The 25739-nt window shown below is 48.5% G+C and overlaps 1 protein-coding gene across 4 annotated transcripts in view; it reads right to left on the bottom strand.

The window, feature by feature from the left end:
• Positions 1 to 25739, bottom strand: part of MYNN (myoneurin) — a 99417-nt gene that overhangs the window by 21907 nt on the left and 51771 nt on the right. For all 4 annotated transcript variants that reach the window (XM_063916205.1, XM_063916202.1, XM_063916203.1 and 1 more), the window contains exon 6: positions 25430 to 25513. In XM_063916205.1, coding sequence (XP_063772275.1) covers positions 25430 to 25513 — 84 coding nt within the window. The remainder of the gene's footprint in view (positions 1 to 25429; positions 25514 to 25739) is intronic.

Raw genomic sequence — 25739 nt, 5'->3', positions numbered from 1 at the left:
AAGCGTACATGAGGTTGGCATATGAGGTGCAGACCTGAGACAGAATAGAGAGAGCACAGTTCCTAAGACATTAGTCTCTTAGGCTATCTGGATTCAATGATAGTGGCACATGGTCTATATTAATAGCTACAATAATATAGCCTCCAGCCTGATGTAAATATACTGTGGCCTGGGAGGAGCAGAATATGATGTTGTTGATGGGTCTATTCATGTAAGAATGCAATGTTTATGTTTAACTTTTCACTAAACATCGCATTCTTATTTCAGGGTTTTTTTCAGATTTCTAACGCAATTCATTAATACTTACCTGTTCCCTGATGCGATGCGGTATCCGGCTGTTACGCGATCCCGGCTTCTCCTGTCTTCTCTCTTCGTACCGCGGCTGGGGTCTTCTGCACATGCGCAGTGTCCCCCTCCTGCCTCCAGGTGTCATCTGCACATGCGCCGGGGAAACGAGACCTCCAGCGGCGGGCAAGGGCAGCAAGGAGGAGGTGACCCGGCATATGTAAATGCATATCCCCTGGGCTCCTCTGATTGGCTCTTGTCACGGAAGGGGGCGAGGAGAAGGCAGAAGACGGACGTCTTCATTGCTCTCCTCCTGTACAAGCCTCCCCATCGCCTGTCTAAGATGGCGATGGGGTTTTGCGAAGGGTAACGGGCTTTCCGTTCCTACATGAATTGCAGTCACTATACAAACGTATGGTGATGCGATTCAGCCACAGAGCGGGGGATGCCGCTGGGGAAGTTAGGACTTCAACAAGGTAACCCGCTCTGTAAATTGCGGTAAGCAGAGAAAAGCCATGTCTACCGCAAAACAGGGCTTTTCTCTGCTGCATGAATAGACCCCTAAAAGAGCAACAAAAAGTTGAGTATTATATAAAAAAATAAGAATTTACTTACCGATAATTCTATTTCTCATAGTCCGTAGTGGATGCTGGGGACTCCGAAAGGACCATGGGGAATAGCGGCTCCGCAGGAGACTGGGCACAAAGTAAAAGCTTTAGGACTAGCTGGTGTGCACTGGCTCCTCCCCCTATGACCCTCCTCCAAGCCTCAGTTAGGATACTGTGCCCGGACGAGCGTACACAATAAGGAAGGATTTTGAATCCCGGGTAAGACTCATTACCAGCCACACCAATCACACCGTACAACTTGTGATCTGAACCCAGTTAACAGCATGATAACAGAAGGAGCCTCTGAAAAGATGGCTCACAACAACAATAACCCGATTTTTGTAACAATAACTATGTACAAGTAATGCAGACAATCCGCACTTGGGATGGGCGCCCAGCATCCACTACGGACTATGAGAAATAGAATTATCGGTAAGTAAATTCTTATTTTCTCTAACGTCCTTGTGGATGCTGGGGACTCCGAAAGGACCATGGGATTATACCAAAGCTCCCAAACGGGCGGGAGAGTGCGGATGACTCTGCAGCACCGAATGAGAGAACTCCAGGTCCTCCTCAGCCAGGGTATCAAATTTGTAGAATTTAGCAAACGTGTTTGCCCCTGACCAAGTAGCTGCTCGGCAAAGTTGTAAAGCCGAGACCCCTCGGGCAGCCGCCCAAGATGAGCCCACTTTCCGTGTGGAATGGGCTTTTACAGATTTTGGCTGTGGCAGGCCTGCCACAGAATGTGCAAGCTGAATTGTACTGCAAATCCAACGAGCAATCGTCTGCTTAGAAGCAGGAGCACCCAGCTTGTTGGGTGCATACAGGATAAACAGCGAGTCAGATTTTCTGACTCCAGCCGTCCTGGAAACATATATTTTCAGGGCCCTGACTACGTCCAGCAACTTGGAATCCTCCAAGTCCCTAGTAGCCGCAGGCACCACAATAGGTTGGTTTAAGTGAAATGCTGAAAACACCTTAGGGAGAAATTGAGGACGAGTCCTCAATTCCGCCCTGTCCGAATGGAAAATCAGATAAGGGCTTTTACAGGATAAAGCCGCCAATTCTGACACGCGCCTGGCCCAGGCCAGGGCCAACAGCATGACCACTTTCCATGTGAGATATTTTAACTCCACAGATTTAAGTGGTTCAAACCAATGTGACTTTTGGAATCCAAAAAAAAAAAAAAAAACTACATTGAGATCCCAAGTGCCACTGGAGGCACAAAAGGAGGCTGTATATGCAGTACCCCTTTTACAAACGTCTGAACTTCAGGGACTGAAGCTAGTTCTTTTTGGAAGAAAATTGACAGGGCCGAAATTTGAACCTTAATGGACCCCAATTTCAGGCCCATAGACACTCCTGTTTGCAGGAAATGTAGGAATCGACCCAGTCGAATTTCCACCGTCGGGCCTTACTGGCCTCGCACCACGCAACATATTTTCGCCAATTGCGGTGATAATGTTTTTGCGGTTACATCCTTCCTGGCTTTGATCAGGATAGGGATGACTTCATCCGGAATGCCCTTTTTCCTTCAGGATCCGGCGTTCAACCGCCATGCCGTCAAACGCAGCCGCGGTAAGTCTTGGAACAGACAGGGTCCTTGCTGGAGCAGGTCCCTTCTTAGAGGTAGAGGCCACGGATCCTCCGTGAGCATCTCTTGAAGTTCCGGTTACCAAGTCCTTCTTGGCCAATCCGGAGCCACGAATATAGTGCTTACTCCTCACCATCTTATCAATCTCAGTACCTTGGGTATGAGAGGCAGAGGAGGAAACACATACCCTGACTGGTACACCCACGGTGTTACCAGAGCGTCTACAGCTATTGCCTGAGGGTCCCTGGACCTGGCGCAATACCTGTCGAGTTTTTCCCAACGGTTTATAATCCTGTGGAAGACTTCTGGGTGAAGTCCCCACTCTCCCCGGGTGGAGGTCGTGCTGAGGAAGTCTGCTTCCCAGTTGTCCACTCCCGGAATGAATACTGCTGACAGTGCTATCCCATGATTTTCCGCCCAGCGAAGAATCCTTGCAGCTTCTGTCATTGCCCTTCTGCTTCTTGTGCCACCCTGTCTGTTTACGTGGGTGACTGCCGTGATGTTGTCCGACTGGATCAACACCGGCTGTCCTTGAAGCAAAGGTCTTGCTAAGCTTAGAGCATTGTAAATGTCCCTTAGCTTCAGGATATTTATGTGAAGTGATGTCTCCAGGCTTGACCATAAGTCCTGGATATTCCTTCCCTGTGTGACTGCTCCCCAGCCTCGCAGGCTGGCATCCGTGGTTACCAGGACCCAGTCCTGAATGCCGAATCTGCGGCCCTCTAGAAGATGAGCACTCTGCAACCACCACAGGAGGGACACCCTTGTCCTTGGTGACAGGGTTATCCGCTGATGCATCTGAAGATGCGACCCGGACCATTTGTCCAGCAGGTCCCACTGGAAAGTTCTTGCGTGGAATCTGCCAAATGGGATTGCTTCGTAGGAAGCCCGCATTTTACCCAGAACCCTTGTGCATTGATGCACTGAGACTTGGCTCGGTTTGAGGAGGTTCCTGACTAGCTCGGATAACTCCCTGGCTTTCTCCTCCGGGAGAAACACCTTTTTCTGGACTGTGTCCAGGATCATCCCTAGGAACAGAAGACACGTCGACGGAACCAGCTGCGATTTTGGAATATTGAGAATCCAATCGTGCTGCCGCAACACTATCTGAGATAGTGCTACACCGACCTCCAACTGTTCCCTGGATCTTACCCTTATCAGGGAATCGTCCAAGTAAGGGATAACTAAAATTCCCTTCCTTCGAAGGAACATCATCATTTCGGCCATTACCTTGGTAAAGACCCGGGGTGCCGTGGACCATCCCTACGGCAGCGTCTGAACTGATAGTGACAGTTCTGTACCATAAACCTGAGGTACCCTTGGTGAGAAGGGTAAATTTTGACATGAAGGTAAGCATCCTTGATGTCCCGAGACATCATGTAGTCCCCTTCTTCCAGGTTCGCAATCACTGCTCTGAGTGACTCAATCTTGAATTTGAACCTCTGTATGTAAGTGTTCAAAGATTTTAGAATCGGTCTCACCGAGCCGTCTGGCTTCGGTACCACAATAGTGTGGAATAATACCCCGTTCCCTGTTGCAGGAGGGGTACCTTGATTATCACCTGCTGGGAATACAGCTTGTGAATGGCTTCCAAAACTGCCTCCCTGTCAGAGGGAGACGTCGGTAAAGTCGACTTTTGGAAACGGCGAGGGGGAGACGTCTCGAATTCCAATATGTACCCCTGAGATATTACCTGAAGGATCCAGGGGTCTACTTGCGAGTGAGCCCACTGCGCACTGAAATTCATTGAGAACGGGCCCCCACCGTGCCTGAGCTTGTAAAGCCCTAGCGTCATACTGAGGGCTTGGCAGAGGCTGGAAAGGGTTTCTGTTCCTGGGAACTGGCTGATCTCTGCAGCCTTTTTCCTCTCCCTCTGTCACGAGCAGAAAAGAGGAACCTTTTGTCCGCTTGCCAACAAAGGACTGCGCCTGATAATACGGCGTCTTATTTTGAGAGGCGACCTGGGGTACAAACGTGGATTTCCCAGCTGTTGCCGTGGCCACCAGGTCTAAAGACCGACCCCAAATGTCCCCTTTCAAAGGCAATACTTCCAAATGACGTTTGGAATCCGCATCACCTGACCATTTTACTGGTAGAATTGGACAACGCACTTATACTTGATGCCAGTCGGCAATTATTCCGCTGTGCATCATGCATATATAGAAATGCATCTTTTAAATGCTCTATAGGCAATAATATACTATCCTTATCTAGGATATCAATATTTCCAGTCAGGGAATCCGACCATGCCAACCCAGCACTGCACCTCCAGGCTGAGGCGATAGCTGGTCGCAGTATAACACCAGTATGTGTGTAAATACCTTTTTTTGGATACCCTCCTGCTTTCTATCAGCAGGATCCTTAAGGGCGGCCATCTCATGAGAGGGTAGAGCCCTTGTTCTTACAAGCGTGTGAGCGCCTTATCCCCCCTAGGGGGTGTTTCCCAATGCATCCTAACCTCTGGCGGGAAAGGGTATGCAGCCAATACTTTTTAAGAAATTATTAATTGTTATCGGGGGGAAACCCACGCATCATCACACATTTTATTTCTCAGATTCAGGAAAAATAGGATTTTGGTACTTACCAGGTAAATCCTTTTCTTTGAATCCATAGGGGGCACTGGAGTACTCTTGGGATATGGATGGCGTAGCAGAACAAAGGCACTGAATATTAAAATTTAGAACTCTCCACCCCTCCATATCCCAGAGTACCTCAGTGTACGACCTCAGTGTTTTTTACTGAGCGAACAGGAACTATATAGAGAGGTTGACAATGGAGAATTCCTATAACATAACGGACAACAACAAAGTTGACCCATAACGTTACTGTCAACTAAACAGTTGACACCATAACCGATAGACCTTTATACTTTGAACCAATCGGTGAAACTGTGTTACCATAAGCTCCTCTGAGCTTAATACAAACCAGGTAAAATGTGTTACCATAAGCTCCTCTGAGCTTAAAACAACCCAGGTAAAACTGCTCTGGGTGGGCGTCCAGTGCCCCCTATGGATTCAAAGAAAAGGATTTACCTGGTAAGTACCAAAATCCTATTTTCTTTTTCATCCACTAGGGGTCACTGGAGTACTCTTGGGACGTACCAAAGCTTCCCTCGTGGGCGGGAGAGCTGTTTGGCACTTGTAACAGTAGGCGGCCAAAGCTAGATGCTGATGCCGCAACCGTTTCATAACATGTAAACGTGCACAAACGTGTGCACTGAAAGCTATGTAGCCGCGTCGTAGACGCTCCACGACCAGCTGGTCCTGACATTCCCACAGAACCTGTGGGATGAGCTATTACTGACGTAGGCGACTGTAACTTAGCCTTAAAGTAAGCCTGACTTGTAGTCATTTTTATCCAACTGGATAATGTCTGCTGAGAAACTGGCTAACCCCAGTTGGCAGCATCATAGAGAACAAACAACGTATCCGTATTACGTACTGTAGACGTTCGGGACATATAGACGCGTAATGCGTGTACCACATTTAGAATTCTAGAATGTGCTGTCAACACAGGAACCACTATTGGTGTATTGATGTGAAGAATAAGAAATCGGAATTCGTCCGAAGTTCTGCTTTGTCATGAGAAAACTCAAATACGGTGGCTTGGAATACAAGGCACCCAAATATAAAACCAAAACCCTTGCCGAAGCTAAGGCTAGAAGAAAAACGTTTTCCAAGTGAGAAACGTAATCCCCATTTGTTGTAAGGGTTCAAATATGAAAACTGTAAGAAATCTGAACCCAACCTCAAGTCGCCTGGCACTGTAGGTGGGACAAATGGAGGCTGCACTTTGATGACACCTTGTAGAAAGGTGTGTACCGACGCAATAGAGTCAAACGTCTTTGAAAATAACTTGACCACACAGATACCTGCACCCTCAGTGCAGATAAACGCAGTTCTCCATCCCACCCCGTTTGTAAAATAACAGAATACGGGTAACTTGAAAGATGATGTCGGAAACTTCCGAGCTTCACCACCTATATAGGCACACCAAATTTTGTAATAATGATCTGCCGTAAGCGGCTTACTAGCTCGTAACATGGTTGGTATAACCGATACTGTAATGCCCTATTTCTTTTCTTAAGAGGGCGGTCTGAACCCCCACCCCGTCCACCGCAGCCGCGGTACATAGGTAATAGGTACATAGGTAACTAGGGGTAAAAGAACGGTCCCTGTTGTAACAGGTTGGACGTATTATGAGCGGGCCAAGATCGTGTGCAAGTATTCCTTGGAGATTCGAGAAGCAAGCTCTCCCAAACCCATGAGATATCACCAATATGACTGTGACGAACTGTCTTATGATCCGTTTTAGCAACGGAGAGAGCAGCGGAAACTGGTGGAGCCAGATACACGATGCTGAATGACCACACGAATGTGAGAACCTCCACCGCCACTGCCCTTGTGATCTGTCGTTTTGTACACATACTGAGCGTTTGTAATTGTGGCGAGATGCCATCATGTATACCTGAGGGTAACCCCTTCTGTGGACTCACATATGAAACACCTCTGGATTGAATGCCCAGTTTTCAGGATATAAATCCCGACGGGTGAGATCATCTGTCTAACAGATATTCACTTCCGGAATGAACCCTGGCGACAACATCACCTAATGGTGTTCTGGGCAATTGAGGATTCAAGCTACCTGCCGCATTGCCATGTGGCTTCTTGGTCCTCCCTGATGTATATGCAACTCCCGTTGCGTTGTCTGACTGTACTTGGACAGACTGAAAGCAAAGCATGTAGTGCATTGTAAATTGCACGGAGTTCCAGGACATTTATAGACAGCAATCTGTCGTGATCCGTTTTAGAACCCCTGTCGCTGCTTTTAACTACAACTCCTCAACCTCTGAGACTCTCGTCCAGAGTATACACACCCTCGCCCCCCTGTGGGAAACGCGAGAGAAGGCCAGCGAACTAACGCGCTTTGAAAACACATTATTGTTCCTAATAGGCGAATACACCAATGTACCGCTAGTGTGCGTGGCTTTTGCACTAATTGTACTAGCTGGTATATTTGTTCTTGCTGGTGTAGTAGGTAAATGTCTTTGATTTACCGTATTTATAATCATACCTAGGAATTGAAGTCGTTGAGACGGAATTAGATGCGATTGCTTTTTGAACTTGACCTGCCACCATGGTGTACGTTAGTAGCGCCAGTAAGAAGAATCTCTGTTGAGACAGAGTTCTTATGAGCAGATCGTCTAAGTATGGAACGATTGTCACTGGCAGGGCTCTGAGATGAGCTATCATCACCAACATCACTTTGGTAAATACCCGAGGCGTTGACAAGAAGCCAAACGGTAGATGAAATGGTTAATGGTTGTGGCGTTTTGCAAAACTCTAGAACCTGTGATGCGGTGACCAAACCGGAATGGGTATTGAAGATCAAGCGCAATTGTGCCATTTTGTGGCTCCAATTATGCAAATACTAACCGCAGAAATTCCATTTTCCAAACTGCAGTAAGTGACTTGCTGATTGAGACTGCGACGGAGCCCTCTGGTTTCGTTACGCCAAACAGAGGGGAATAAGTAACCCTGACTCTGTTGGTGTACCATGGCTGGAAATAAAAACAGCTGAAAACAGCAGAGACTGAATGGCAACCTGCCAAAACTCTTAATTTCGTCCGACAGAGGCAGTATTTTAACCTTTAAATAGCGGATATATCCATGAGTGGATGTTTGGAAACCCGGCATATGTGTAAAGGCGCGCTTCAACAATTGGAAATTCGAGATGGCCTAAGAGGTCGTCAAGCCACTGTCTTGTTGACTTTAGCGCCCTGGTGTTACAAGTCTTGACTTGTACCACAGCCTTGAAAAGACTGGATTCTAAAGACTTTCGTTTTGAAATTTATTAAACAACTTCTGGCCTTGTCGTGCTGAAACTAGCGACGCTAAAAAGCGAGAATCGAGGTAACAGCCGTCAGCAGAAGCTTTACAGAGATACTCTGGCGCTTTGTATTAACGATAAGTCAAACGTGATCGTCATTGTTTCCATACATAGAGCGCCTAGTGAGCCAAATGTATCTTGGGTGTTTATAATGTTTGACACAGACGAATTCACCAATGGTGGATTCTCCCACTTAGATGTGGAAACGGGTAAATAGACTTAAATCTTAGTCAGATATTCTAAATAAGAAATTCATTGAAAATCTGTTGTTTATTAAATTCGACGGATTAGATGTTAGAGTCTCCTTAGTCTCTGTAAATTCGAGACATTGACTCACTCACTGGTCATTAGCAATGTATGATTGCCCAAACCCCGCACTATCTGTGCTGGTTTAATGTGAGGTGTGACATAGAATTATCCGACTGCATTAAATTATAAGACCAGTTAAATTAACACCTTGGTACCCAAAGGAAAATTGTACCTTTGGAAAGACTCCTTCATTAGAGCTTGCGGAATAACTTCCGTCGATCTTACCGCTCTTGTCGAGCGGAGTTAATTTGAATTGCCAATGTTTAACATAGGATCTGGGATTCTGAAAGCCTACACACATAGTGAACATGTGGTAGATTTATGTCTCGTTTAAAAGTATTTTTAGTCTGCGCTGGAGCCTTACTCCCTATGCATACAGACACCACAATAGGCAACGGACAGACACCTGCACGACTTAGTAAAGTTATTATCTGAAGGTGTGTAATATATATTTATTTCTGGCTGAAAAGCAGTTCACATGGGCAGCCTATGTGAAACCAGAACCAAAAATTCCCACTAACACCCCTGCGCCTCTGGTGGCGTAGAGATGTATGGCAGGAATGTTCCGGAATTACAACTGTAAAACAACAGGAAGCATGGTTAAAATGGCCCCAATGCCATGCTGACCCTGATAATCACAGAACAATTGTTTCAGTGTTAATATAGCCTATTATACAATGATAATCACAAGCAGGGTACAACACATGCTCTAGTGTGAATAAATATATATATGCTCTTCACAGACATTAATATAGGCTCATAGCGTATTATACAGTGATAATATTAATATAGGCTAAATAGCCTATTATACAGTAATAATCACAGGGCATGTTACAATACATGCCTGCAGTGTTACAATACATGCCTCACCATCATTAATATAGGCTCAATAGCCTTATTATACAGTGATAATAACAGACATTAAATAATCACAGGGCATGTTACAATACATGCCTGCAGTGTTACAATACATGCCTCACCATCATTAATATAGGCTCAATAGCCTTATTATACAGTGATAATAACAGACATTAAATAATCACAGGGCATGTTACAATACATGCCTGCAGTGTTACAATACATGCCTCACCATCATTATTATCTAGTGAATATTTTACATCACCTTGCCGCTGTAATCCGCCAGATTCCACCGCCCCCCTTCCCCCCGTGCTCCCTGTAACGCTGTGTCTCAGCGGGAAGCCAGGGAATTCTTGCAGGGAGGCTTTTGCCGAGCAGCGGAGGTCACCAGGAGCGCTCCGTTGCTTCTGCTGGTGACTGACGGAGCGTCTGCGGGTGGCCGTTGCTAGGCGGCCGGACGGAGCAGCGGCCCGTTGTCACTCTTAGCGCTGTCTGCGGGTGGACGGAGCGGCGCCGGTTCTGGCATGCTGGGCGGCCGGACGTAGCGGCTGGGATGGCCGGACGGAGCGGCTGCCGTATGGAGCGGCTGGGGCGTCTGACGGGCGGATGTATGAGCGGCGGAAGCGGCATTACAATACCCCACATAGCGGGCGGCAGCCTGCGCTGACCGTCCCGTTCCCCAGCCTACCTTATCTGATCATGTCTCCAGTCATGGCTGCGACGGGGCTTCTATTTGTAAGCTCCGTCTAGCTTCTCAGTTCATGGCTGCGACGGGGCTTCTATCTGTAAGCTCCGTCCAGCTTCTCAGTTCATGGCTGCGACGGGGCTTCTATCTGTAAGCTCCGTCCAGCTTCTCAGTTCATGGCTGCGACGGGGCTTCTATCTGTAAGCTCCGTCCAGCTTGCAGGAGACAGTGGGCTGCCTGTGGCTGTGAGGGTGCTCTTTGTGAGGACCGACACGCCATGCGCTGCCTTGCAGCGGCACCATCCCGGACCCATGTTTTTCTAGAAACTGGGAAGGGAAGTGTAAAAAGTAAAAATAAAAATGAAAAATTAATAAAATCTTCCACAAGTGTGGGAACTCCCACAAGCCGATGTTAGTGCTGTGAGCACCGAAAAAACACTGAGGTCGTACACTGAGGTACTCTGGGATATGGAGGGGTGGAGAGTTCTAAATTTAAATATTCAGTGCCTTTGTTCTGCTACGCCGTCCATATCCCAAGAGTACTCCAGTGACCCCTAGTGGATGAAAAAGAAAATAAGAATTTACTTACCGATAATTCTATTTCTCGTAGTCCGTAGTGGATGCTGGGGACTCCGTCAGGACCATGGGGAATAGCGGCTCCGCAGGAGACAGGGCACAAAAATAAAGCTTTAGGATTAGGTGGTGTGTACTGGCTCCTCCCCCTATGACCCTCCTCCAAGCCTCAGTTAGGATACTGTGCCCGGACGAGCGTACACAATAAGGAAGGATATTGAATCCCGGGTAAGACTCATACCAGCCACACCAATCACACCGTATAACTTGTGATCTGAACCCAGTTAACAGTATGACAAACGTAGGAGCCTCTGAACAGACGGCTCACAACAATAACAACCCGAATTTGTTTGTAACAATAACTATGTACAAGTATTGCAGACAATCCGCACTTGGGATGGGCGCCCAGCATCCACTACGGACTACGAGAAATAGAATTATCGGTAAGTAAATTCTTATTTTCTCTAACGTCCTAAGTGGATGCTGGGGACTCCGTCAGGACCATGGGGATTATACCAAAGCTCCCAAACGGGCGGGAGAGTGCGGATGACTCTGCAGCACCGAATGAGAGAACTCAAGGTCCTCCTCAGCCAGGGTATCAAATTTGTAGAATTTTGCAAACGTGTTTGCCCCTGACCAAGTAGCAGCTCGGCAGAGTTGTAATGCCGAGACCCCCCGGGCAGCCGCCCAGGATGAGCCCACTTTCCTTGTGGAATGGGCCTTGACAGATTTAGGTTGTGGCAAGCCTGCCACAAAATGTGCAAGTTGAATTGTGCTACAAATCCAACGAGCAATCGTCTGCTTAGAAGCAGGAGCACCCATCTTGTTGGGTGCATACAATATAAACAGTGAGTCAGACTTTCTGACTCCCGCCGTTCTTGAAATATATATTTTCAATGCCCGGACCACGTCCAACAACTTGGAATCCTCCAAATCGTTAGTAGCCGCAGGCACCACAATAGGCTGGTTCAGGTGAAACGCTGACACCACCTTAGGCAGAAAATGAGGACGCGTCCGCAGTTCTGCCCTGTCCGTATGGAAAATCAGATATGGGCTCTTATATGATAAAGCCGCCAATTCTGATACTCTCCTGGCTGAAGCCAGGGCCAGTAGCATGGTTACTTTCCATGTAAGATACTTCAACTCCACCGATTTGAGCGGCTCAAACCAATGGGATTTGAGAAAATCCAAGACTACATTAAGATCCCACGGTGCCACTGGGGGCACAACCGGGGGCTGTATATGTAGTACTCCTTTTACAAAAGTCTGGACTTCAGGAACTGAAGCCAATTCTTTCTGGAAGAAAATCGACAGGGCCGAAATTTGAACCTTAATGGACCCCAATTTGAGGCCCATAGACAATCCTGTTTGCAGGAAATGTAGGAATCGACCCAGTTGAAATTCCTCCGTGGGGGCCTTCCTGGCCTCACACCACGCAACATATTTTCTCCAAATGCGGTGATAATGTTGTGCAGTCACCTCCTTCCTGGCTTTTACCAGTGTAGGAATGAGCTCTTCCGGAATGCCTTTTTCCCTTAGAATTCGGCGTTCAACCGCCATGCCGTCAAACGCAGCCGCGGTAAGTCTTGGAATAGACACGGTCCCTGCTGAAGCAGGTCCCGTCTTAGAGGTAGAGGCCACGGATCCTCCGTGAGCATCTCTTGAAGTTCCGGGTACCAAGTTCTTCTTGGCCAATCCGGAGCCACTAGTATCGTTCTTACTCCCTTTTGCCGTATAATTCTCAGTACTTTTGGTATGAGAGGCAGAGGAGGGAACACATACACTGACTGGAACACCCACGGTGTTACCAGAGCGTCCACAGCTATTGCCTGAGGGTCTCTTGACCTGGCGCAATACCTGTCCAGTTTTTTGTTGAGGCGGGACGCCATCATATCCACCATTGGTTTTTCCCAACGGTTCACAATCATGTGGAAGACTTCTGGATGAAGTCCCCACTCTCCCGGGTGTAGATCGTGTCTGCTGAGGAAGTCTGCTTCCCAGTTGTCCACTCCCGGAATGAATACTGCTGACAGTGCTATCACATGATCTTCCGCCCAGCGAAGAATCCTTGCAGCTTCTGCCATTGCTGTCCTGCTTCTTGTGCCGCCCTGTCTGTTTACGTGGGCGACTGCCGTGATGTTGTCCGACTGGATCAACACCGGCTGACCCTGAAGCAGGGGTTTTGCCAGACTTAGAGCATTGTAAATTGCTCTTAGCTCCAGTATATTTATGTGAAGAGACATCTCCAGGCTTGACCATACTCCCTGGAAGTTTCTTCCCTGTGTGACCGCTCCCCAGCCTCTCAGACTGGCATCCGTGGTCACCAGGACCCAGTCCTGTATGCCGAATCTGCGGCCCTCTAACAGATGAGCACTCTGCAACCACCACAGAAGAGACACCCTTGTCCGTGGCGATAAGGTTATCCGCTGATGCATCTGCAGATGTGATCCGGACCATTTGTCCAGCAGATCCCACTGAAAAGTTCGTGCGTGGAATCTGCCGAATGGAATCGCTTCGTAAGAAGCCACCATCTTTCCCAGGACTCTTGTGCATTGATGCACAGACACTTTCCCTGGTTTTAGGAGGTTCCTGACAAGTTCGGATAACTCCCTGGCTTTCTCCTCCGGAAGAAACACCTTTTTCTGAACCGTGTCCAGAATCATTCCCAGGAACAGCAGACGTGTCGTCGGGGTCAACTGAGATTTTGGAAAATTCAGAATCCACCCGTGTTGTTGCAGCACTAGTCGGGTTAGTGCTACTCCGTCCTCCAGCTGTTCTCTGGACCTTGCCCTTATCAGGAGATCGTCCAAGTAAGGGATAATTAATACGCCTCTTCTTCGCAGAAGAATCATCATTTCGGCCATTACCTTGGTAAAGACCCGAGGTGCCGTGGACAATCCAAACGGCAGCGTCTGAAACTGATAATGACAGTTTTGCACCACGAACCTGAGGTACCCTTGATGTGAAGGGCAAATTGGGACATGCAGGTAAGCATCCTTTATGTCCAGGGACACCATAAAGTCCCCTTCTTCCAGATTCGCTATCACTGCTCTGAGTGACTCCATCTTGAACTTGAATTTTTGTATGTACAGGTTCAAAGATTTCAGATTTAGAATAGGTCTTACCGAGCCGTCCGGCTTCGGTACCACAAATAGCGTGGAGTAATACCCCTTTCCCTGTTGTAGGAGGGGTACCTTGACTATCACCTGCTGAGAAAACAGCTTGTGAATGGCTTCCAATACCGTCGCTCTGTCTGAGGGAGACGTTGGCAAAGCAGACTTTAGGAACCTGCGAGGGGGAGACTTCTCGAATTCCAACCTGTAACCCTGAGATACTACCTGCAGGATCCAGGGGTCCACCTGTGAGCAAGCCCACTGTGCGCTGAAATTCTTGAGTCGACCCCCCACCGCTCCTGAGTCCGCTTGTAAGGCCCCAGCGTCATGCTGAGGGCTTTGCAGAACCCTGAGAGGGCTTCTGTTCCTGGGCAGGGGCTGCTTGCTGCCCTCTCTTACCCCTTCCTCTGCCCCGAGGCAGATATGACTGTCCTTTTGTCCGCTTGTTCTTATAGGACCGAAAGGACTGCGGCTGAAAAGACGGTGTCTTTTTCTGTTGGGAGGGGGTCTGAGGTAAAAAGGTGGATTTTCCGGCAGTTGCCGTGGCCACCAGATCCGATAGACCGACGCCAAATAATTCCTCCCCTTTATACGGCAATACTTCCATATGTCGTTTGGAATCCGCATCACCTGACCACTGTCGCGTCCATAAACTCCTTCTGGCAGATATGGACATCGTATTTACTCTCGATGCCAGAGTGCAAATATCTCTCTGAGCATCTCGCATATAAAGGAAAGCATCCTTTAATTGCTCTATAGTCAATAAATTACTGTCCCTATCCAGGGTATCAATATTTTCAGTCAGGGAATCCAACCAGACGACCCCAGCACTGCACATCCAGGCTGAGGCGATGGCTGGTCGCAGTATAACACCAGTATGTGTGTATATACTTTTTAGGGTAGTTTCCAGTCTCCTATCAGCTGGATCCCTGAGGGCGGCCGTATCAGGATACGGTAACGCCACTTGTTTTGATAAGCGTGTGAGCGCCTTATCCACCCTAGGGGGTGTTTCCCAGCGCACCCTAACCTCTGGCGGGAAAGGGTATAATGCTAATAACTTTTTTGAAATTAGCACTTTTCTATCTGGGTTAACCCACGCTTCATCACATACATCATTTAATTCCTCTGATTCAGGAAAAACTACAGGTAGTTTTTTCACCCCCCACATAATACCCCTTTTTGTGGTACTTGCAGTATCAGAGATATGCAAAGCCTCCTTCATTGCCGTGATCATATAACGTGTGGCCCTACTTGAAAATACGTTTGTTTCATCACCGTCGACACTAGATTCAGTGTCTGTGTCTGGGTCTGTGTCGACCGACTGAGGTAAAGGGCGCTTTACAGCCCCTGACGGTGTCTGAGACGCCTGGGCAGGTACTAACTGGTTTGCCGGCCGTCTCATGTCGTCAACTGATTTTTGTAATGTGCTGACATTATCACGTAATTCCATAAACAAAGCCATCCATTCCGGTGTCGACTCCCTGGGGGGTGACATCACCATTATCGGCAATTGCTCTGCCTCCACACCAACATCGTCCTCATACATGTCGACACACAGCAGACACACAGGGAATGCTCTTATCGAAGACAGGACCCCACTAGCCCTTTGGGGAGACAGAGGGAGAGTTTGCCAGCACACACCCAAGCGCTATAATATATATGGGAACACCCTTATATAAGTGTTGTTCCTTATAGCAGCTTAAATATATCAAAATATCGCCAAAAAATGCCCCCCCTCTCTGTTTTACCCTGTTTCTGTAGTGCAGTGCAGGGGAGAGTCCTGGCAGCCTTCCTCACAGCGGAGCTGAGCAGGAAAATGGCGCTGTGTGCTGAGGAGAATAAGCCCCGCCCCCTATTTCGGCGGGCTTTTCTCCCGGAGTTTTAGATATCTGGCATGGGTTAAATACATACATATAGCCTCAATGGCTATATGTGATGTATTCTTTTGCCATAAAGGTATTAAATATTGCTGCCCAGGGCGCCCCCAGCAGCGCCCTGCACCCTCCGTGACCGCTTGGTGTGAAGTGTGTGACAACAATGGCGCACAGCTGCAGTGCTGTGCGCTACCTTCATGAAGACTGAAGAGCCTTCTGCCGCCTGTTTCCGGACCTTCAATCTTCAGCATCTGTAAGGGGGGTCGGCGGCGCGGCTCCGGGACGAACCCCAGGGTGAGACCTGTGTTCCGACTCCCTCTGGAGCTAATGGTGTCCAGTAGCCTAAGAATCCAATCCATCCTGCACGCAAGTGAGTTGAAATTCTCTCCCCTAAGTCCCTCGATGCAGTGAGCCTGTTGCCAGCAGGACTCACTGAAAATAAAAAACCTAAAAACTTTTTCTAAGCAGCTCTTTAGGAGAGCCACCTAGATTGCACCCTGCTCGGACGGGCACAAAAACCTAACTGAGGCTTGGAGGAGGTTCATAGGGGGAGGAGCCAGTACACACCACCTAATCCTAAAGCTTTATTTTTGTGCCCTGTCTCCTGCGGAGCCGCTATTCCCCATGGTCCTGACGGAGTCCCCAGCATCCACTTAGGACGTTAGAGAAACTACAGGTAGTTTTTCCCTCACCGAACATAATACCCCTTTTTTTGGTGGTACTCGTATTATCAGAAATGTATAAAACATTTTCCATTGTCTCAATCATGTAACGTGTGGCCCTACTGGAAATCACGGTTGTCTCTTCACCGTCGACACAGGAGTCAGTATCCGTGTCGGCGTCTGTATCTGCCATCTGCCTGACGGCCTATGAGACGTCTGGACAGGCACAAGCTGAGTAGCCGGCTGTCTCATGTCAACCACTGTTTGTTTTTTTTTTTTATATAGAGCTGACACTGTCACGTAATTTTCAACAGTACATCCACTCAGGTGTCGACCCCCTAGGGGGTGACATCACTGTTACAGACACTCTGCTCCGCCTCCACATCATTTTCCTCCTCATACATGTCGACACACACGTACCGACACCCAGCACACACACAGGGAATGCTCTGATAGAGGACAGGACCCACTTAGCCCTTTGGGGAGACAGAGGGAGAGTTTGCCAGCACACACCAGAGCGCTATATATGTATAGGGACAACCTTACAATAAGTGTCTATCCCTTATAGCTGCTTATATCTGTTATTTTGCCAAATAAGTGCCCCCTCTCTTTTTTACCCTGTTTCTGTAGTTGCAGAATGCAGGGGAGATTCTGGGAGCCTTCCTACCAGCGGAGCTGTGTGGGAAAAATGGCGCTGTGTGCTGAGGAGATAGGCCCCGCCCCCTTCACGGCGGGCTCTTCTCCCGCTTTTTACTGGAAAACTGGCAGGGGTTAAATACATCCATATAGCCCAGGAGCTATATGTGATGTATTTTTCGCCAACTAAGGTAAATTAATTGCTTCCCAGGACGCCCCCCCCCCCCAGCGTCCTGCACCCTCAGTGACCGGAGTGTGAAGTGTGCTGAGAGCAATGGCGCACAGCTGCAGTGCTGTGCGCTAGCTTATCAAGACAGGAAAGTCTTCTGTCGCCGATTTATGGACCTCTTCTTGCTTCAGCATCTGTAAGGGGGCCGGCGGCGCGGCTCCGGGACCCATCCATGGCTGGGCCTGTGATCGTCCCTCTGGAGCTAATGTCCAGTAGCCTAAGAAACCCAATCCACTCTGCACGCAGGTGAGTTCGTTTCTCTCCCCTAAGTCCCTCGATGCAGTGAGCCTGTTGCCAGCAGGTCTCACTGAAAATAAAAAACCTATTTAAACTTTTACTCTAAGCAGCTCAGGAGAGCCACCTAGATTGCACCCTTCTCGTTCGGGCACAAAATCTAACTGAGGCTTGGAGGAGGGTCATAGGGGGAGGAGCCAGTGCACACCAGCTAGTCCTAAAGCTTTTACTTTGTGCCCAGTCTCCTGCGGAGCCGCTATTCCCCATGGTCCTTTCGGAGTCCCCAGCATCCACTAGGACGTTAGAGAAAAGCTATTTACAGATATGAAAACGTTACAGGACACTGGGGGCTATTCTGGTTTGTTAGCAAACCAAAACAGCACACTAATGGGCAAAACCTTGTTGCACTGCAGGTGGGGCCGATATAACGGTATACGTTTAATTTACCGGCTGTTGGGATCCCGGCGTTCAGGATACCAACGCCGGAATCCCGACAGCTAGCAATGCCGACAGCCGGAATATTTATTTATTTATTAGCAGTTTCTTATATAGCGCAGCATATTCCGTTGCGCTTTACAATTAGAACAACAGTTATAGAACAAAACAGGGCAAAGATAGACATAGCGGTAGGAATACTGGTGCAACAGGACTATTCCCACTCGTGTGTGTCCACGACAGCCATAAAGTGGGAACAGAACCAGTGGTGAGCGCAGCGAGCCACCGACCCCGCAAGGGGACTCTTTGCGCTCGCTCCGCTGTCAGCATACCGGTGGCCAGGATGCCGCTGTCGGTATATTGACGTCCGGCATCCCAGCCGCCGGTAAGTCATACTGAACCCGATATAACATGTGCAGAGAGAGTTAGATTTGTGTGGTGTTCTGTGCAGGGTACATACTGGCTGCTTTATTTTTATACTGCAATTTAGATTTCAGTTTGTACACACCCCACCCAAATCTAACTCTCTGCACATGTTACATCTGCCCCATCTGCAGTGCAACATGGTTTTGGCAATTAGTGTGCTTTTTTGGTTTGCTAACAAACGTGAATAAGGCCCTCTGTCCATAGTCCTCACTGACAGACACTGCAGGTAACACCTATTATACCCCTTTCACACCAATAAGCCTCTGGGTTATTAAACATAGTTTCAAGCAGTGCCCAGCTGCTTGAAACCATGGACCTGGGTTATTGCCAGGTCGTCCCTTTGCGGCGCCTGGAGCTCTGCATACATTCAATGTGACATGAGTCACGCTTTCGCACTGAAGACTACCCAGCTCGGTCGCAGGTTCAACCCTGGTTGCAACCAAGGTCGAATTCCTGAGGCACAGAACCTGGTAGTCCGATTCACACCAATCGAGGACCTGGGTTGCCCAGGGCCATCTTAACATAGGCAAAATGGGCAGCTGCCCAGTGCCCCACAATTCTAGGGCCTCCAAGCAGGGACAGGTGGTGGTCACACAATCAGAGTGGCGAGGTAGCATTCTTTATCTGTCTCCCAGCCTGCAGCCAGCAGTGAATGGCTGTCAGCTTGCCGATTGGTGGATGGCTGGAGCTATCCACAAATCAGAATGCTGACAGCCATTAACTGTATGGAAGCATGTGGAGAGACAGCACAGGAGGGGCATGTTTTTTTTTTTTTTTTTTTAATGGTTCCTATGAATGGGTGTGTAGATGCCCAGTGCATTGCTTTTGCACAGGGCCTACTATGCTGTTAAGGTGGCTCTGGGGTTGCCCTGCATTCCGAGATCTGGGGCTCGGTGTGAAAGGGGCTGATAGAGAGAAGTAACGTAACTTCTGTGTAACAAATCTAAAGTTCTGTTTAAACAATGGAACTTTTGCATCATTAAATTTGTCTCAAAAGACCATGGGGTATAGACGGGATCTGCAGGAGACACGGGCACTTTAAGACTTTCAAAGGGGCGTGACCTGGCTCCTCCCTCAATATCCCTCCCCAGACTCAGTTTGGAACTGTGCCCGGCGAGACGGACATTACGAGGAAAGGACTTAACAAACAAGGTGAGCCAACACCAGCTCACGCCATAAGCATGCCGTATAACATGGCAGATAACTGAACACATGTCAACGGACATGGACAAAACCTCAGCAACAAGCTGAAGAAAAAACCAAAAACACAACCTGTGTGTAACCAAAACTAAACTGCAGATACAGTACGCACTGGGACGGGCGGCCAACATCCTCTACGGACTCATAAAAAAGGATTTACCGGTAGGTATTTAAAATCCTATTTTCTATTTCGTCCTAGAGGATGTTGGGCACTCTCAAAAGACCATGGGGTTTATACCAAAGCTCAATAGCGGGCGGGAGAGTGCGGATGACTCTGCAGCACCGATTGACCAAATTTAAGGTCTTCATCGGCCAAGGTATCAAACTTGTAGTATTTAGCAAACGTGTTCGACCCCGACCAAGTAGCAGCTCGGCAAAGTTGCAATGCCGAGACACCCCGGGCAGCCGCCCAGGACGAACCCACCTTCCTAGTGGAATGAGCCTTCACTGATTTCGGCAACGGCAAGCCTGCCGTTGAATGAGCCTGCTGAATCGTCTGACATATCCAGTGGGCAATGGTCTGCTTGGAAGCAGGCACCCCAATCTTATTGGGAGCATACAAAATAAACAGAGACTCTGTTTTCCTCAATGGAGCCGTCCTGGCTACATAAATCTTTAAAGCTCTGACCACATCCAGAGACTTATTCTCAGCCAAAGTGCCAGTAGCCACTGGCACCACAATAGGTTGGTTGATATGAAAAGAGGAAACCACCCTTGGCAGAAATTGTTGCCGAGTTCGCAACTCTGCTCTATCTTCATGGAAAATTAAATAAGGGCTCATGTGAGACAAGGCCGCCAACTCCGACACCCGCCTTGCGGATGCCAACGCCAACAAAATGACAACTTTCCAAGTGAGGAATTTTAACTCCACTTTACGCAAAGGTCAAACCAATGTGACTGAAGGAACGATAACACGACGTTAAGGTCCCAAGGTGCCACAGGGGGCACAAAAGGAGGTTGGATGTGCAACACCCCTTTCACAAAGGTCTGCACTTCAGGAAGTGAGGCCAATTGTTTCTGAAAGAAAATGGACAAGGCAGAAATCTGCACTTTAATGGAGCCTAATTTAAGGCCCGCATCCACTCCATTCTGTAGAAAATGGAGAAAACGTCCAAGGTCAAATTTCTCCACTGGAGCTCTCTTGGACTCGCACCAGGAAATATATTTCCTCCAAATACGGTGATAGTGCTTTGACGTCACAGCCTTCCTGGCAAGAATAAGAGTAGGTATGACTTCACTGGGTGTACCCTTCCGGGCTAAAATCTGGCGTGCAACCGCCATGCCGTCAAACGTAGCCGCTGTAAGTCTTGGTGGACGAACGGCCCCTGCCGCAGCAGGTCCTCGCGAAGAGGAAGAGGCCAGGGATCGTCCACTAGTAACGTCTGAATATCCGTGTACCACGTTCTCCTTGGCCAATCTGGGGCTACAAGGAGCGCTGGAATGTTTGTTCTTTTTAGAAGTCTCAACACCTTTGGGATGAGAGGAAGCGGAGGGAAAATGTACACCGACGGAAAAACCCAGGGTGTTGTCAGCGCATCCACTGCCTCCGCCTGAGGGTCCCTGGACCTGGAACAATACCTCAGAGGTTTTCTGTTGAGGCGAGACGCCATCATGTCTATATGGGGAACCCCCCATTGAACTGTTATCAGTGCGAAGACCTCCTGATGGAGGCTCCACTCTCCTGGATGAAGGTCGTGTCTGCTGAGGAAGTCTGCTTCCCAGTTGTCCACTTCCGGAATTAATATTGCCGACAGAGCGCTTGTATGTTTTTCCGCCCAACGAAGAATTTTTGTGGCTTCTGCCATTGCTGCTCTGCTTCTCGTGCCGCCTTGGCGGGTGATGTAAGCCACTGCCGTGAAATTGTCCGATTGGATCAGAACCGGCAGGTTCCGAAGAAGATGTTCCGCTTGTAGGAGGCCGTTGTAAATGGCTCTCAGTTCCAGAACGTTTATGTGAAGATGCGTTTCCGGACTTGACCATCTTCCTTGGAAGCTCACCCCCAGAGTGACTGCCCCCCAACCTCGGAGACTTGCATCCGTGGTTACCAGGATCCAGTCCTGGATCTCAAACCGGCGTCCCGCAAGGAGGTGAGAGCTGTAGAGCCACCACAGAAGTGAGACTCTGGTGTTGGGAGATAGAATTATCCTCCGATGCATATGAAGGTGGGATCCAGACCATTTGTCCAACAGGTCCCACTGGAACACTCTGACATGGAACCTCCCAAACTGGAGGGCCTCGTATGCCGCCACCATTTTCCCCAGCAATTGAATGCATTGATGAATGGAAACCGTTTTCGGTTTTAGCAAGAGTTTTACCAGACTCTGAATTTCCCGAGCTTTCTCCATGGGGAGGAACACTCTCTGTTGGACCGTGTCCAGTATCATGCCCAAAAACGCCAACCGGGTTGTCGGGATTAACTGTGATTTCGGCAAGTTCAGGAGCCAGCCGTGCTGTTGTAGAATTGACAGGGATAGTGCAATGTCCTGCAACAATTTGTCCTTGAACCTCGCCTTTATCAGGAGATCGTCCAAGTACGGGATACTTGCGCAGGAGAACCATCATTTCTACCATTACTTTGGTGAAAATCCTCGGAGCTGTGGATACACCAAACGGCAACGTCTGAAACTGGTAGTGCGTATCCTGGATAGCAAACCTCAGGAAACTTTGATGAGAAGGATAAATGGGGACATGAAGGTAGGCGTCCTTGATGTCCAATGAGGCAATGAATTCCCCCTCCTCCAGACTGGAGATCACCGCTCTGAGAGACTCCATCTTGAATTTGAATTTCACCAGGAAGAAATTGAGAAATTTCAGGTTGAGGATTGGTCTTACCGAGCCATCCGGCTTCGGCACCACAAACAGGCTTGAATAAAAACCCTGCCCCTGCTGTGCCAGGGGTACCGGGACCACGACCTGATTTTGACACAAGTTTTGTACTGCACCGCAGACCAGAGCCCTGTCCGGAAGCAAAGCTGGTAAGGCTGATCTGAAAAAACGGTGAGGGGGAACGTCTTGAAACTCCAGTTTGTACCCTTGGGACACAATACTCAATACCCAAGGGTCTAGACCCAAGCGAACCCAGACCTGACTGAAAAGCTTTAGGCGTGCCCCCACCGGTGCGGGCCCCTGTAAGGGAGACCTGGCGTCATGCGGAGGATTTGGCAGAAGCCTGGGAGGACTTCTGCTCCTGGGAACCCGAGGATGCGGGTACCCTCTTGCCTCTTCATCTGGTAGCCAGGAAGAAGTTTCCTCGGCCTCTTCTATTCTTGTTGGGCCGAAAGGACTGCATTTGATAATGTGGCAGTTTCTTCTGTTGCGTAGGAACAGAAGGTAAAAAGGTAGATTTACCCGCGGTAGCTGCTGATACTAAATCAGTAAGACCGTCACCGAAAAGTTCCCCTCCCTTAAAAGGAAGAGACTCCTTATTTCTCTTGGAATCAGCATTCCACTGGTGAGTCCAGAGCGCTCGCCTAGCCGCAACGGACATAGCATTCGCCTTAGCACCTAGCAGGCCAGCATCCCTTGCAGCCTCTTTCAAGTATGCAGCTGCATCTCTGATATAACCAAGCGTTACATGGATGTTATCTCTATCCAGAGTATCCCAATCAGAAGACAAAGTGTCTGCCCACTTTTCAATAGCACTACTGACCCACGCAGACGAAATAAGAGACCTGAGCAGCGTCCCAGTAGTAGGGAAAATAGCCTTTAGGGTAGCCTTCTGCTTACGGTCCGCCGGCTCAAGGGCCGTCGATTGGGCTGCAGGGAGGGCTACCTGTTTTGACAAACGCGCCAGGGCTTTGCCTGCTGTGGGGGGATTTTCCCACGTATCCCTATCAGTCTCGGGAAAGGGGTATGCCACCCTGATCCTTTTAGGAATCAGAATTTTTTTATCAGGGCTGTTCCTAATGCTATCAAAGAGAGCGTTCAGTTCGAAACAAGGAGGAAAGGTAACCGAGCGATTCTTTTCCTTGTACATAAGGACCCTGGTTTCAGGTGTAATAGTGTCCTCATTAATATTCAAGATATCTTTGACAGCAACAATCATATACTGAATACTCTTAGCCAATTTAGGGTACAACCTAGAATCAGCATAATCGACATCGGCCTCCGAGTCCGTGTCGGTACCCGTGTCAACTAACTGGTCAAAACTACACTTGTGCGACCCCGCAGGGTCTTGCATTTGTAATAAAGCGTCCTCCACTGATCTTTTCCACACCTGGGATTGAGATTCAGACTGATCAAATTTTTGATTTAATGACGTGACACTAGCATGCAAGGCATTCAATGTAGTTAACCAATCTACAGTCGGCGGTGCCGACAGGGCCACCCCCAAAACATTCGGTGTCCCTGATAAAATTATTCCCCGAAGAGGAATAATCTGCCTCTGACATGTCGACTACCCAGACACAGCACACACACCAAGCCTGTGAGGAAACACAAAGGGAAATAGCCAGCTCAAACCCCAGTGCCAAATAAGCAGGTCTGACCACACTAATAAATGTCCCAGAGCTGCTGCGCTTTACTTATAATAAATAAATATGCCCCCCTTCTGTTTTGAGCCCCCTGGTACTTGCTGCGGGTGAGGAAGGACCAGCGACTTCACTGAGGAGGAAAATGGCGCCAGTGAGCAGTGAGGAAGAAGCCCCGCCCCCAACATGGCGCGCTTCGTCCCGCTTAATTTTATATATTTATCCTGGCGAGGGTATTGCGGACAGTGCCTGGGCACTGAATATCATTGCCAGCCAGTTTATAGAGGTAACAAGCTCCCCCCCCCCCCCCCCCCAGCGCTCCTGCAAGCTCGCGGTGTGGCCTGAATGGGAGCCTGGCGCGCACTGAGCAAGCCGCTGTGCGGTACCTCTTATATGCCGTCTTTTTGAAGAAGATGTCTTTTCCTCAATACTCACCTGTCTTCTGACTTCTGGCTGAAGAGGGGGGACGGCAAGCTGTGGGAGGGAGCATTCAGGTGAGTCCGGCGTTCATCTCCCCTCAGGAGCTGAAGTCATCCTGTCAGCAACAGCAGAGCCCTGAAACTCATTAGAAGTGGGTCTAGACTGCTCTCCCCTCTTTCCCACGAAGCAGGGAGTCTGTAGCCAGCAGATCTCCTCAAAATAAAAAACCTAACATTAAGTCTTTTCAGAGAAACTCTAAGAGCTCCCCGAGTGCCCTGTGTCTCGTCCGGGCACATTTCTAAAACAGAGTCTGGGGAGGGATATAGAGGGAGGAGCCAGGTCACACCCCTTTGAAAGTCTTAAAGTGCCCATGTCTCCTGCGGATCCCGTCTATACCCCATGGTCTTTTGAGAGTGCCTAACATCCTCTCAAACGAAATAGAAAGTAACAATGCAAATTTGGTAATTTGACGCAGAACCAAACGCTCCAAATCAGGTAAAGGGCTATGTAGGGTTGTTTTGCCCTGTGATCTACAGCCTTCAGTTACATTACTAAGAAACTAATCAGAAGTTACAGCAGCTCCACTGGTAGCAGCGTTTCCAATTTACAGTCAAATGACAAGAAGTCTATGTTATTCCTAATATTGATGGAAAGAAGTGTCTTATGTAGTTTTGCAGCGACTACGTAAAACAGGCCTGGCCAACTTGTGGCTCTCCAGCTGCTGTGAAACTACACATCCCAACATGCTCTGCCACAGTTGTAACATTTCCAAACCACAAAAGTGAAGCAGAGCATGTTGGGACATGTAGTTTCACAACAGCTGGAGAACCACGGGCTAGCCAGGACTGATGTAGAATGACAAACTGCACCAAGGTTTTCAAGCTAGTAGAACCTGAACAAAGCAAGGCCTTGGGGGAGGAAATCTACCTACCTGTATGGGACCGAAAGTGTTTATTAAGTTCTCCCGAAGAAATGAAACTCTTCCCACAAACTCCACAGATATAAGGTTTCTCCCCTACATAAGACATACAGATGAAAATCAGTGTACTTGCAACGTTATTAACAACCAATGCAATCCTTAACATTAACCTTCCCGCACAAATAAGACATCATGCTGACAGATTCACAGCTGCAATCTGCAATAGCATTGGGACTATCAACATACCTCACAACAACGTCCTAAGCAAATCTGCTTCCTTGGCAACTGTAACATTAATAGGATATTTATGCTTATAGTCACT

Source organism: Pseudophryne corroboree, chromosome 4 (assembly GCF_028390025.1).
Source record: "Pseudophryne corroboree isolate aPseCor3 chromosome 4, aPseCor3.hap2, whole genome shotgun sequence".
NCBI classification, from domain to species: Eukaryota; Metazoa; Chordata; class Amphibia; order Anura; family Myobatrachidae; genus Pseudophryne; species Pseudophryne corroboree.
Note: the sequence above shows the minus strand (reverse complement) of the source record. Positions and strands in the feature narration are given on the sequence as shown.